At 54.7% G+C, this 15,446-nt stretch overlaps 1 protein-coding gene across 3 annotated transcripts in view; it reads right to left on the minus strand.

Annotated features, from left to right (window-relative positions):
- The window catches only part of ADAM33 (ADAM metallopeptidase domain 33), a 75,961-nt gene that overhangs the window by 57,688 nt on the left and 2,827 nt on the right, over nt 1–15,446 (minus strand). For all 3 annotated transcript variants that reach the window (XM_048846399.2, XM_048846400.2, XM_075128149.1), the window contains exon 2: nt 12,842–12,924. In XM_048846399.2, coding sequence (XP_048702356.2) covers nt 12,842–12,924 — 83 coding nt within the window. The remainder of the gene's footprint in view (nt 1–12,841; nt 12,925–15,446) is intronic.

Below are 15,446 nucleotides of genomic sequence, written 5' to 3' on the forward strand. Positions count from 1 at the left end.
GAGCAGGGGTGGGGCCTTATGGAAAGGGGGGGCTAAGGTCCAGGTGGTCATCCTACCTGGTCACCAAGTGCATCTAACAGGGGATTACATCAGCCCGAGCTGCGCTGTGTGTACACAAGGGCCGGAAGGCTGGATCCTTTCTCTCTCTCTGGGCGTGTGTCTCAATCTCTGTTTATGTCTCTCCCTGATGTTACTGACTTGGTTTATGTCTCTCTTGCAATCTGCCCCTCCTCTCCACTTCTCCCCACAGACAACGGTTTAACATTTCCCTTCAGTAAACAAGGCCCTCGCAAGCCAAACGACACATTGAGTCAGGCTCCGGTTTCCCAGCACGACTGTTGTCATTCCAGAGCCATGTGCTTAAAGGCAGAGCAGAAGGAGAGCCCCCGGGGGGGCTGTCAGACTCCCCGAGCCAGAACACCCTTCCAGGGCTCATTGCGAGGGCTTGGTGCTTTGCCATTCTGTAGATACATGGATTAACGTGACTATCCTGATCATCTGGTGCGACCTCCCTCACAAGCCAGGCCTGAGAAAGGCACCCAGTGATCCCAGCCCGGAGGGTTCCCAGCCAGCTGCTTCATGGGAAGGAGTTTCTGGAGTTTGCAAAGGTAACAAAGCTTTTGGCCCACCTCAGTCTCCATGGCTCATTCCATCTCTGGCCTCTGTTGAGACTGTTCCCGAGTAGCAGAGCTCACTGGAGCACCTGTGCACGAGGAACTCAGCTACAGCCCACCACCTATTGACGGGCGGCCACTTCTAGATTCCTCCACTCTACTGGGACCGGCAGGGTCCCTTGGCCTCTGACCCTTCCAGTGAGAGGTCCTCGCAAAGGGGGAGGAGAGAAGCTTTGTTTCTTTTGGGAGAACTGCCTGTTCGTGAAGAATCACAGAAGTGTAGGACTGGAAGGGACCTCAAGAGGTCATCTAGTCCAGTCCCCTGCACTCAAGGCAAGACTAAGTATTTTCTAGACCATCCCTGACAGGTGTTTGTCTAACTTGCTCTTAAAAATCTCCAATGATGGAGATTCCACAACTTCCCTAGGCAATTTAGTCCAGTGCTTAACCACCCTGACAGTTAGGAAGTTTTTCCTGATGTCCAACCTAAACCGCCCTTGCTGCAATTTAAGCCCATTGCTTCTTGTCCTATCCTCAGAGGTTAAGAACAACAATTTTTCTCCCTCCTCCTTGTAACAACCTTTTATGTACTTGAAAACGGTTATCATGTCCCCCCTCAGTCTTCTCTTCTCCAGATTAAACAAACCCAATTTTTTCAATCTTCCCTCATAGGTCATGTTTTCTAGACCTTTAATTACTTTTATTGCTCTTCTCTGGACTTTCTCCAATTTGTCCATATCCTTCCTGAAATGTGGCGCCCAGAACTGGACACAATACTCCCGTTGAGGCCTTATTAGCGCAGAGTAGAGCGGAAGAATTCCTTCTCGTGTCTTGCTTACAACACTCCCGCTAATACATCCCAGAATGACGTTCACTTTTTTTGCAACAGCGTTACACTGTTGACTCATATTTAGCTTGTGATCCACTATGACCCCCAGATCCCTTTCTGCAGGACTCCTTCCTAGGCCGTCTAAAGAACATTTGCAATGAAGCCCTGGGTGCCAAGCATTGTGATGGGGGCTTTAGAGATCTACATAGCTTCCGTCCCCGTAGAACGGCCCCTGCTCAGAGCTGGCTGCCGGGCCGGACTGCATGTGCTGGGACTGCAGTGACACTTGGTTTGGGGAGGCTCTTGCGGAGATTAAGACTTAGACAAGCAAATATGGCTCTCCCTCGGCACCGCGTATCCCTCCGAGAATCGCCCTATTGGCACGGGGCCGTTCCCACCCCTGCTTTGCTCATAACGGGTCCCACCTTACGCTCAAAACGCACGCCAGGATGGACTTTGCCTGTACAAGGAAGAATCAGCCGTCAGAGCGAAATCCACTCCCGATGCAGGGCTTCGCCTCCCCATCTCTTTGATCACCACGGACGCTGGTTAAAACTCAGGAGGCAAGACGAGCCAGAGGAACTGCCGTGTCTTCACCCCAATTCAAAGGCCCACGCACGTCCAGTGGCAACCTTCCCCCTCTTTAATCAGCCAGCACTTCCCGATCAAAGACAGCCCCAGTTCCCAGGATAAAGCATACCCCCAGCCTGGCATTTGGGGAAGCCCAAGTCCCAGCACTTGGCTCTGGGCAGCCCACAGGTGCTGCTCTGGAGCCTGAGACTTCAGACTCTGACTCAGGAACCTGCGAAGCCCTGCTTGCCCAAGGCAGCTCCACGAGGCCCGCTGTGGTGGCGGCTACGAGGCCACAGCGTACAGGCCTTCATCGTGAGCCCCCGGGACTGGCCGTGGGTTCAAATCCAGACCAGCAATGACTAGCTCTTTGGTGGCCTGGGAGGTGAAAAAGCCACGCCCACAAGTGGGGCTAATTATGGGCAGCCCCTACAGGGAAGTGACCTGGCCATGGTCTCTATGCCAGGGCAAGGAAGCGGGTGTTGCCACATCAGAGGGCTCCAGGCTGCCAGACCAGCAATGCTAAACGTGTAGGCCACACACCCAAGAGGCAGCAGTGGGATCCGCAGGCTCCATCTCCCTAGCAAGGCTGGAGTTTGTTCCTTATTGTGTAACTTTTGGTGTCGCCTGCAGGGCTCCAGGCCAACTGGGCAGAGGCAGGGCTCTCCTCAAGGAAGGCGCAAATCTGCACGGAGTAGCCCAATCCAGAGACAAAACACTCAGGGAAGAAGATGTGAAGGTTCAGGCACTCCAGGGACTGGGATTCATCAGGAGAAATTTGGGCCCCCAAGTACAATTTGAGGGCGGGGGGGGGGGTTAACCTGGTACAATTATCCCCTTTCCTTTCCTCAAGGCCTAAGTGGTTTAGGAGCCTCATGCACTCTGTGTGGCTCAAAAGCTTGTCTCTTTCATCACCAGAAGTTAGTCCAATAAGAGAGACGCCCTCTCCTGCCTCGTCTCACTGCGAGTCAGAGGCACTCAGGCTGCCAAGGGGGAAATTCCAAAGGCACAAGCAGCAAGTGGGTGCCAGACTTCACCTGAACGCCAGGGGCAGTTGGGTGCCCAGCTGCCATTTGTACCTCTGAAAAACCTCTCCCCCAAGTGCCGGAATTCCTTGTGAAAATGAGGCGGCCAAGGTATTTAGGTGCCAAACCTCCACAGAACTCGGGAGCCATTGAGGATCTGGGCCCCCATGCTAAGCACTTGTGAAAATGGTGCCCCCGGCTTCTCCCCGTCCGCACAGTGGGGATCCCAGCACTGCCCTGTCTCACAGGGGAGCTGGCAGAAGAAATAAATTAAAGACAGAGGGGCTTAGCCCCTATACACATCTATGCCAGACTCACTGCCGCATGGTGGCAGCGTGGGGCAGGGGACATGGGGAGCGTTGAAACTGCCAGGTGTGATATCGCACCAGCCCCACTTCCGCCACCAGAAGATCTTCCCAGCTCCAAAAAAGGAGACCAGAGCACAGGAAAAAAAAAAATCCATGATTTCCCTGGGAGTCCCTTAGTCATTCCCAAAACATGGCCACTCAGCTCCCCGCGCCAGCCAGGCGCAGCGCTGCGGTGATTTCACAGGGGGAGGGAGGCAGGGAAGCAGAGGGTCTCTCCCTGGGCGATGCTGGGAATGGGCTGTATTTTTAGAACATGATCTTATACAAACAGCGCTGCCTTGGCCAAACATGGTCTGTGCGTTCTTCTGTTCAATTCCCTTCTATCCCCCAGTTGGGTCCCAGTTCTTCCCCCCATTCTTCCTGCCTCCCTCCCTCTCAAATCCCCCTCTGCTTTCCCCTTCCCCAGCGCCCTCTTGGTCTCTTCCTCTGTGGAGTTTCGCTCCTTCAAATTCCCCAGCAATTACATTGTGTGTTTGCATAAGCGCATTGTTGGCAGGATGCTCTTGTCAAACTGAATTCTTAAAGGGCCATGCTCACAAAGCTGCTGCTCCCCTTCCTAAAAACGCCACCCCCCCCCACACACACACACCCACACACACACCAGACTCAAAGCCCTTGGCAGAGAAGGTGATTAAGGCCTGGAACTAGCATGCTGGTGCTGCCAGAGTTCCCCACTCTGGGCCTCAGTTTCCCCTTCTGTGCCTTGGGGCTCGGATGAGAAGGGCCGAGGGTCACTCACAAAGGAAGATTACTGTCTCCTCTGGCCACGCACAGGGAACCGCTCTCCGCCTGCTCCGTCCATCTAGTCACGTGGGGCTTGAGTCTGCTCCAGTGAAACCAACAGAAGAGCTCCCATTACCCTCAGTGGAGCAGGATTGGGCCCTTATCTGCTGCACGCCACAGCCAGCCAGCCCCGACTGTCCAACGGCCTTCACAGGGCTTCCCCAAATCCTTGCTGAATAGAGATATTGGGAAAGAATAGGGGGGGTCAGCAGGGAACCCTCCAACACTGGGGTGGCCCCTTTAAAGCCAGCTGCCCCTGCACTTCTGGTGTGGAGTGAGGAGAGGACCCAGGCAGGCCCCGGGGAAGCCATATAGACTTGCAGGTCCCTGGGGGAGACGACTGAGCTTCAAGCCAAGCAGATGTCGACTCCACCCCAGGGTGTTTAGTTCACCCGGGAGATGGGTTATCACAAGATGCCCGTGGAAATGAAGGGGACAGGACTGAGCATCGGTGGAGGTGGCAGCAGGGTCTGTCCCCGTGTCGCAGGGCCGGCTGGCGAGGGCTCCTGGGTGGGCAGCATGGCCTAGCAGAGAGAAGGGAGTGGCGGGCTGTGCCTGCAGCCCCAGAGCCCCACAACCCAGCGCACCGGCTTATCTACGGGACATAGAACCAGCACCTGCCTTTAAGCAACCAGCCGAGGTCACCGCCCCGCATCTGGTCGGGCTGAGTCAGACACAGGAAGCTGCCACCCGCAACAGCCCGGGGCTGCAGCTCAGAGTCCTCGCCCAATTCTCAGCTCCTGCACCTGGCACAGGCCGGGGGGGGCAGGGGGAGCAAAGGTGGCTTTAAGCCCCACTCCCCCTGGAGGCAGAGAAATAGCCCAAGTGCCCTGCACACCAGCCAGCCACCCCCACTCCTAGCACACCCCCGACACTGGGGGCCTGGCTGGTGGAGAGCCAGGGGGCGGCTGTGTCTGGGGTCTAATTGCCACCCCCTTCATGGTGCCAGAGTGTAACAGGCCACAGACTCTCCCCCAGCAGCAGACAGAACCAGTCTCCCCTGCTAGGTCTCTAGTCCTGGGGCTTCTCCAACAGGGGTCAAAGCTCAGAGACCGAGGGAGCTCTAAGACTCCCATCCAGAATGGGCATAACCGCGCCATACTGGGAATTCCTCGCTGAACTGGGCGCATGCCCTGGAGCATGAGGATTGACAGCCCGTATCTCAGCTAGTGGCAGGTGGATGCTCCTCTGCTCCATGGCAAAGCCCTTCGCCTCCTTGCAGCAGTGAGCCCCACCCGCCAGCTGTCATCTGCCGCAAGACACTTCCCAGCTATCCAGCCCGGGGGGCTTAAGCAGATGCTGGCGTTTCCACCACTGCCGGGGCTAGAAGCAAACTGGGGAATCCTCTCTCCCCGTGGCGCCTGCAGAGAGGGCAGGCAAGGGGTCTAGTTTGGGGGCACTCTCTGCACAAGACTCCAGCTCCAGGCTCCAACAGCACGTCCAAAATCCATCAGTGGCGGCCAAGTTAACAGCAGCTGGGGAAGGAGCCGCGGTGTCGGAGACCCAGCCCCGGCGGGTGAAATTCAAGAGTATTTTTCTTTTTCAATCTGCTGATGAGAAAAACCGCAGAGCTGTTGATGGAGGAGCCAAGACCAAAGCTTTTTGTTTTCCTTTGGAGGGGAAATGATCTTTGATTCTCCGCAGCCCGCGGCCTCGCCCAGGCCACCTGCACCCTCGCTGCATGGCTCATGACGCCAAACCCAAGAGCAACCGTCGACCCTGCCCAGAGGCACCAGCTCAGGCAGTGCCAAAGCACCAGTGAAATCAGCGGCTGCCGGGTGCCTTAACCTAGGCACCGAGGCTGCCATGGGCGCGATGGAGAAATCAACGCCCTTCTGCCCACATGGAGGGTACATGGAAGCGTTAACGCATGGCAAGATGGGTGGGTCTAGCTCCTGGGACCCCTCTGCGGCCTGGAACTCAGAGAGAGATCAAGGCAAGCTCCGCAGAGACAATCTTGCTGGTTGCACGCTGGAATTCTCAGCTGGAACGTCACTTGGCTGAGAGAGATCGTTGTATGGTTCCCCATGACATGGGCCCACCTCCCCACCCAGAAAGGACAGTCCAGCGATTGGGGCACTAGTCCAGGAGACCCACACTCAATTCCCTGCTCGACCGCAGGCCCACGATCCCACAGGCAGCAAGTCATTAAGGCCCCGATCCTCCAAGTCATGGAGGTATTTCATTGATTTCAATGCAAGTTAGAAGCCTAAATACCTCGGATGATCTGGGTGTTATCCTCCACGTACCATGGGGACAATGGCACTGCCCTACATCACAAGGGCGTGGGGAGGGTAAATACCTTAAGAATTGGGAGGTGCTCAGATACTGCGGCGCTGTGGGGGGGGGGGGCCATGTAAGTACCTAGATCTAAGACAGAAGCAGGACAAAACTCCGGGGTCTGATTGTGCATTGCCCTGTGCCTAGAACAGGCATTGACACCAGCACAGAGCGAGTGCGAAGTGGGAATAAACCCTTTCCCAGTCAGAATGGCAGCATGTCCTGTCCGCTGCGTGCCAGCCTTCCAAGCAGTGCCGGGCGCAGGGCAGACGGGGCTCAGCAGCCTGTACCAAGCGAACCCACCCATGGAAGATCTGGAAGAGGCTACCGATAAAATCCACCAGCCTCAGATGGGCTGACATGCAATTGACGTCCTCCCTTACGCAATGTTTCTGGATGTTGTCTCATTGCGTTGACAGGTGTCTTGGCTGGCGCAGCATTCGGCCCGAGGGGCCAGAAGAGAGCAGGGCTGCTGGGATAGAGGAGGGCCGATCCTGCTGTTGTGTTTGGGGGAAAGAGCCCAGCACCTTTTAAAATGACTCAGAACCAACAATGAGTCCTTCAAGGCAGAGCCATCTCTTACTAAGGGGTTGTCCGGCACCCCACAGAACGAGGCCTGATTCTGATCAGGGCCTCTGGGTGGTGCTGGAGTACATAACAGGAAAGAGGGTGTCGGTCGAAGGGGATCTAACAGTCTAGAATGATGTGATTTATACCCTCCCTCCAACAGGATAACTTTCACCACCTTAGATTTCTCCTCTGGGTTTTTGGCCCCCAAAGTTCAAATGAACTAGGACTTGGCTCTAAAATCCAGTTCAGGCCACAGGTCTTCGTGACCTTTAACCCTTCTAGAGGGCTTTCCTATTCAAAGAACTTTAGAGGCACTAACTAATCCTCCCCACCCCTACTTCAGGAAGGGATTCTCTCTCCATATTGTATAGATGGGGAAACTGAGGCGGAGTACCTAGAGCCACGGGCAAGATCCCAGCCACTTCTAGCTTCGTCAGCCTAACGACTGTGCAATGATTCAGAACGAAGCCGGGTCTGGTTTGCTGTGAGACATTCACCCACGCTGACCCAGCACCCAGCTCTGCCTATGCTGTTAGTACTAGGGCGCAGGCCAGGACGGTCACACAGGCTGCTCTCGCTTTATACTGTCAGCAAGAGGAGATCCAGGCTGGTTCCTGCAAAACCACAAAGCCTGGGATACCACTGTCATCAGGAGTAGCACCCAGAGGCCCCAGCTGAGATCGGGGCCCCACAGCAAGAGAGTCCCTGCCCCACAGAGCTTACCGTCTGCACAGTCAAAGGGTGGGAGGGAAACTGAGGCATAGAGAGAGGAAAGGACTTGCCCAAGACCCACAGCACAGCAGTAGCTAAGCAGGGAACTGAACCAAGGTCTCCGGAGTCCCAGCCCAGTGCCTCATCTACAGGGCCCCGCTGCCTCTTAGCTCCTCCCTTAGCCTGTTCTGCCACTCACATGCAGCCCACACCTGCCCCAAGATGCAGAGTCACTGCCCCACGCTCCTCCCGCCAGGACTCTGGCTGCCCCAGCCTGCCGCGCTCTCCCCCGAGTCACGGTGGGAGCACAGAGCACTCATGGGTCTAGGGAGAGGGTGGTGGCTGACACAGAGGTATCTGATCAGAGCCACCGGGACGGCCAGTCCCAGAGCCCACCCTCCGGCAATGCACGGCCCCTCTCCCCGTGTCACCCCCACAGCAGAGGGGTGGCAGCTGGCAAGAGCAGCCAGTGGGCTAGCCAGCTCTGTGATGCACGCAAAGCAAGGGGAAGAGAAAGGAAACAGGATACAAGAGACGTCCGCCCTGCTGTCTGTGGGGGCGAGACCACAGCGAACACGAGGCCACCCACATACCTGCTCCAGGGCGGGGCCCCCAACAAAACGGTGGCAGGGTTAATGCTTCTCCCTGCCTCTACTCTCCCCAACCCCCAGGATCCTGCACAAGCTGCTACATGGGGAACAGAGCAAACCCTCCTGGCCTTGGGCAGATCCCATCCCTGTGCTCCTAGGATGGAGCTTAAGGCCAGAGGGGAGCGCTGTGATCATCCGGCCTGACCTCCCTGCACAGCACAGGCCACGGCCCTCCCCTGAATTAATTCCCAAGGCCACTTGCTCTGGCTGAACGAGAGTGGATCTTCCTGCCTAGATCATCTGATCCCCAGCAATGGGGGATCACCACAAGCCTCAGCAAGGCGGGGTTGGCTCCTCTGGTCTGAGCTCCTGTGCGTGCCAGGCCGTTAAACGTCACCCAGACACCCCTGGATTGAGCCCAGTGAGGCTAGTTAGCCCAAAGCATTTCAGTCCTAGGAGACTGGTGCTGCGAGCCACGGGGAGAGACCAGGGGAGACGGAGGCCCCACCAGTGCCACGGCAGGGAATTGATGAGGTGAGCTGTGGCCAGATGATCCACCCCAAGGTCCCCGGGGAGAAATCCCTTCCCAGCCCCACATCTGGCCACCAGCGTGACCCTGAGCACGTGAGCAACACACAGCAGCCAGCACCTAATAAGTGGATTCTCTGTCCCACCTCAGAGCAGTGGGTCCACCGGTTCTGGTGCCCTGTCTCCAGCCGAGCTAATCTTGGATGCTTCAGAAGCCCCTGAGGCTGGGGATAGGATGACGGGGGAGACAACACATCAGATCATTTGTGCATCAGGGGGAAAAAACTGTTCCTTCCTGACCCCTTCAGGTGACCAGCTGAAGATGGAGATTTGGTTAACAGTGTTAATGCAGAATTGCAATTGTCAAGATGAGCAGGTTGAGGACAGGCAGGCGACCTGTTCTCCCCATGGCCCAGGAAGGAAGGGGACGAACAGGGGGATTCACAGATTGACAGACGGGACCACCCTGACCATCCAGTCCGACACCCCTCTTCCCGCATGCACACAGGCTGTGGAGTTGCCCCTAGAAACCGATCTTAATGACTCCAAGCCATGGTGAGTCCCCCACCCGCCAGGGAAGCTGTTCCAATGTCTAATCACCCTCGCTGCTAGGAAACTACATCTTATTTCAAGGTTAAAATTTGGGTGTCCTCAACTTCCAGCCATTGGATCTTGTTATGCCTTGATCAGCCCCCGCAACAGATATCTTTGCCATGCACATAGGCCTATACGCAGCGACCAAGTCCACCTTCACCTCGAGAAGCTGAATAGGTCAAGTCCCTTACGCATCACATGCTTGTTTGCAGGCCCCTAAATCATTTTCATGGCCCTCCTTTGAACTCTCTGCTGTGTTCCCACAGCCTTCTTGATGCATGGGAACCAGATCAGGACCCAGCATCCCCGTGGCAGTCTTGTCAATACAGCTCGTAGAGGCAAGATCACTTCCCTACTCCTCTGGGATGTGGCCCTGTTTACACACCCAAGGATGACGTTAGCCCTTTTGGCCGCAGCACTGTGCGGAGAGCTCACGTGGAGGCGATTACCTGCAGCGACCCCAAGTCCTTCTCTCAATCCTTGCTGTCTACGACGGAGTCTCCCATCCTGTAGGGATAACCTGCATTCTGGGTTCCCAGATGTGTACATTTAGCAGTGCTTGCTGGCACCCTGCTTACGGCACAATCTGCATTGCTTGGCAGCAGTGGCCTGTCCTCTTCATTATTCACCACCACTCCCCCAGTCTGCATCTCCTCGGCAAACCTGATCAGTGATGGGTCTCTCTCTCCTTCCAGGTCATCAATACAGGTGTTAAATAGCATAGGGCCAAGAACTGGGGTGCTCAGAGCTAGCAGGTGCTGTGCAACACAGTGGGTACCCCGCAGCTCAGCCAGGCAACTGGGCCTATACTCTCCTGGCTGCCGAATGGAGCCAGGCTGGCACTGACTGCCCGAGCAGCCGCTCACAGTGCCAGCCTGCGGGGTGGGGCCATGCCGGCTCCAAAGGGGTCCTTCATAAAACAGGTGGGTTCTGACCATTCACGTGGCCTCATTGAGTCTAAGCAGGCTGTTTGATTGGCGGGGTGGGGAGGGGGGGTGGGGGATAGGACAGCATACGCAGAGCCCTGTCCTTGGTGTAAGCAGGGGGTTGCCTCGAAACAACTGCCATTCACCACCAAGATCGCACGGTGATGGGCACAGTACTAAAGTCCACTTCAGATCTAGCGCCTGGAAATTCTGATCCCCTGAGATCGCCAAGAATGCAGATCTGCCGTCCCCCACCCCCAGCCCCAGTCTGGTTCCCACAATCCACCCCCCTGCCTCCACACACCCTTCCTGTCCCTCCCCGCCAGGACAGCCGTCTTCTTGTCTTGAGCTGCCTGGAGTCACTTGAGGCAGAACAGATGCCAGGAAATGAACGGGGGTCTCGCCCCTCCCTCCTTGTAATCCCGCTGGTAAGTGATGTTTTAACATTGCCGCTGATGCCCTGTGCAAAGCCAGGGCCCCAGCCTGCGCCTGTACACCCACCCCCCCACCCCCCCACCCCGATTCAGATTCGGTCTCTCCCAGCTTCTTGTGAGTGAATTCCGGGCAGAGGAATGTAAGTAGCAATATAAATAAACTTCCCGGCTATCCCGCATTCCCCGCCTTGACTGCCCTCTGGCCTATATATAGACCTGGGCCCTCTCCCCCTCGCTGCTGTAACTCACTGGGAATGGAGCAATCCCTTCCTAGGAATGGACCACAGGAGCCATAGCAACCCCGTGGGCTAAGGTGGGAGGGCGCCTGGTGCTGATCCCCCTTGCTACAGGCAGGGCGAGGAGCCGGTCATGGAACGCAGCTGCTGGATGAAGGCGTCTCACCATGGAATTCAATAGCCACTAACAAGCTCAGTGTTCCAGCCGGGTGCTATCACCCCAAAGCCTCAGAGTGCTTTACGAGACATCAATCAGGCCTCACAGCCTCGCCAGGGAGGTGAGTCAGTAACATTGCCCCCATTTTACAGGGGGGGAAACTGAGGCACGTGGAGGGGACATGAGACAATTGACCCCTGTACCAGGGAGCCGGGGGGGGCGGGGGAGGGGAGAAACCAAGATGGTGAGCACAAGAGTATACCAAGCAGCTGGGAGGCCAGCTGTTTGAGAAGAGTGGCAGCACCCGAGATCCAGGATCCATGCCCTGACAGGACCAGGGAAGGTCACAGAGCAACATCACACAAAACACGTTTTTTTTAATAAAGGAAAGAACTGGTGACTGCAAAGGCAGCCTTGCAAATGAAGGCTGCACCTGCCACGCAAGCAGCACGTGCCAGCCAGCTGGGGCTGCCCCAGGCACTGCTCGGCACTGTGTCCACCTCTCCAAGGTCACCTGAACCATCGTGGTCTTTAAGGGTCTCCCCGTGTGTCCCGGCCGAACTCCAATCAAAAGTTACATTCCATCCTCCTGAGTCCGCCTGGGGTTGCATTCAAAGATGTCACCTCCCCCTTCCCACCTACAGACCACCACGTAGCCACTACAGAACAGATCCCATGTGCCACTCACCCAACTGCTGCATGCTACTGATCCCCGCACACAGGGTCTCTAGTGCTTTGGGATCCTTCGGGATGAAAGGCCCTACATTAAGGAGGCTATTTACACAATTGCGGCCTCACCCAGCCCCTCCAGGCTACGTGCACATCCGTCTGAAACCCAAGGCCTCCTCCTCACAACTGCTCCTTGTATGGCAGGAGCAGCGGGCAGCTTAGCCACAAAGGTTCTAGTAACACAACAGAAGCAATCTTGCTGAGACAACTGATGCTTTCTAGGGGTTTTCCCACCAGAGAGACAACTGCATGAGAGCCAGATCTTCATTACCACTTGCCTGCTGGAACAGGATAGAAGTCTTTTCCCCCTGCCACTGCAAAATCCACAGACAGCCAGGAGTCTGCTACTCTGCCCCTTACCCAGCCTCTCGTGTTTGAGGTGTCCGTCTCCTCAGAGTAGCCCTTTTCCGCAAGGAGCAGCAGCAGCGTGAACTATACAGAAATCTCGTCAGTTTCCTGGCTGAACAGCAGCTGTGAAAACTGACCCAATAATCTGGTGGAGCTCTATTCCAGATCTAAACTCATAGCTGGTACCTACTGCCAGCAGGAAATTCACATCCTAAATAAAAACTGGCCTTGGCCAAAGCTCTGAGCAGCAGCCGAGGCGCTGGGGCTGCCGATCTGTAGGGGCAGGAGGACAGCCTTACACTGCACCGTGGGAAGAAGGTTATTTCAGCAACCTACAGGGCCAAAAGATCTCTTCAAAAAAATATATCTCACAGCTCAGATTGTGCAGATATTGACTTCTTAGCCCCACACATGGACACTGGGGAAGGAGAGCTGCCCACTCACAATACAAGAGCATGTTGCTCAAGCCCTGGCTTAACCCTTCATGCCCCAGGACACTCAGGGTGGAGGGGGAAACCAAGAAACACGCACGCTTTGAATCTCACCCACCTTTTCGGCCACGCTGACTGCTCGCCTGCTGCGTCCTCTCAGAAGCCAGTGAGGGGTGACCAGTTCTCCGTGCGGTGGCAGCCCTGCAAGCGAAAACGTCACGGTGAACAGGTGCAGAGAACACAGGCAGGGGTTCTCCCCTCCCCGCAAGAGAACAAAATCAAGAGAGAGGAACATTTCTCATTCATGTGCTGACGGTAGGATTCCCCTCCAACTGCACTGGCAGAATGTGGCTGAGGAATCCAGCCTGGCAAAGCCCTTTGAGAACTCTCTCATCTATTTCAGGCTCTTACATGACAACTAGGGTGACCAGACAGCAAGTGTGAAAAATCGGGACGGGGGGGGGGAGGGAGGGGGTAATTGGAGCCTATATAAGAAAAAGCCCCAAATATCGGGACTGTCCATATAAAATCAGGACATCTGGTCACCCTAGTGATAACACAGGCCCTAATGTCGGAGTGTCTCACAATATTTAACGGGTCCTGGTGGTTTCTCCATCCCTGGCAATTTTAAAATCAAGGCTGGGTGTTTTTCTAAAAGATCTGCTCTGCTTCAAACAGGAATTACTTCGGTAAGGGTCTCTAGCGGGTATTATTCGGGAGGTCACATTAAATGATCACAGTGGTTCCTTCTGGCCTTGGGACCCACAAATGTGTGTATTTATTCCCCCTGTGAAATAGGGAAGTGCTATTCTATAGATTACAGGAACTGAGGCTCATAGAGACTAAAGTGAATTGCCTGAGGTCACATGGGAAAAATATCGTGAAAAAGGGGATTGAACGCAGGTCCTCCAATTCCCAAGCTATCATTCTAGCCACTGGCCCATCCTTCCTCTCAGGCAGAGCACCCTCCCACCCCCCAAGAAGTGCTACCTGAATGTAACAATCAGTACATTATAATAATCTGGGCTCTGTGCCGGATCCAAACTCACAGCTTGTACCTAGTGCCAGCACAAAGCCTGCATCCTGAACACAAACGTATTGCTGGTGAAAGATGCCAGACTGCCCCTGGAGACCACAATGCTCTAGTGAAATCACCCCGCAGGCACAGCACTGGCAGCAGCAGGGAACGCACGCTGACCCCGCTGCATCAGTTTGCTATCCTGGGGCCACACCCAGAGGCCAGAGGGGAGAGCATTCACCATGACCCAGTGCAATCCTTGGCTTCTATACACCAGCAAGGAATTTGGCCCTTGGAATGAGTCTCTCCACTTCATTTCACACCGGTCACCAAACAGCCAAAAGTAACAACTTTCACTGATTTCCAACCTGTATTAGAGCCTGCAGCCTAGCAGTGAAAGGACCTGCAACCCATCACCACTTCCTCTGACCCATCCCAACTCCCCAAGACAAGGCAATGCGTGTAGCCCCCCTACCCGATTAGAGACATGCAAGTACCCCAAGTTTTCATAAAAATTCCACTGCATTTGACTGCAGAATAGTGACTGATGACTCAATTTTAAACACAAACAAATCTGTTGTTGCTGAAGAAACACGTGAAACTTGCAGAACAGCACAAGATCTTGCAAAACCTCAAGTGACGGGCACACTGTACTAATGAACACACTTTCAGTCAAAGATTGGATTTAGTCTCAGCCAAATGGGACGCTTTAGGATCCGAACAGCAGGGCTCCTTACTTCAGGGTCCCACCTACTTGTTTCAGTTCCTCAGTGCGAATATCTGAAAGCAGACTGGGCTGGGGGAGATGTGAAGGGTGGAGTATTTGAAAACCAGGGTTTGGTCTAAAACCAGCTAAAGATTTGGTCAGAAACTACATACACATTAAAACCAAGGCTACAATAACAAGATCATCAAAAAGAACAGGAGGACTTGTGGCACCTTAGAGACTAACCAATTTATTTGAGCATGAGCTTTCGTGAGCTACAGCTCACTTCATCAGATGATGAAGCTCACGAAAGCTCATGCTCAAATAAATTGGTTAGTCTCTAAGGTGCCACAAGTCCTCCTTTTCTTTTTGCGAATACAGACTAACACGGCTGTTCCTCTGAAAAAAGATCAAAAGCGTAGCTGTGTCAATGTTGCACAGACTCACAGTTTATTAGGCCATCTTGCCCGCCCTCCCCCATCATACAGACCACAGAACTTCCCTGAGTGAACTCCTGTTTGAACTAGAGCAGATCTTTTAGCGAAACATCCAATCTTGATTGCCAGCGGTGGAGAATCCACCCCGAACCCTTGGTAAATTGTTCTGATGGTTAGTTATCCACACTGTTAAAAATCTGCACCTTATTTCTAGTCTGAATTGGCTGGAAGCTGAAGCCAGACCAACGGATCTTGCTCGATCGTTGTCTCTGTTGCTGTAGGAAGGGACTACACTACAGGCGTTACAATGGCACAGCTATGATGCCCTACCTATGCCACCATCGTGCCATAGTGTAGTCGCTTCCTACAGCGACAGAAGGGGTTTTTCCTGTCCCTGTAGGTAATCCACTCCACCACCACCCCGAGCAGTGGTAGCTAGGTTGATGGATGCATTATTCCATCAACCTAGCCACGCCTACACTGGGTTTAGATCAGAATGGCTACGGCACTCAGGGTATGAATTTTTCACACCCCCAAACGCCATACCTATGTTGAATGAACT

Source organism: Caretta caretta, chromosome 4, assembly GCF_965140235.1.
Source record: "Caretta caretta isolate rCarCar2 chromosome 4, rCarCar1.hap1, whole genome shotgun sequence".
Lineage (NCBI taxonomy): Eukaryota > Metazoa > Chordata > Testudines > Cheloniidae > Caretta > Caretta caretta.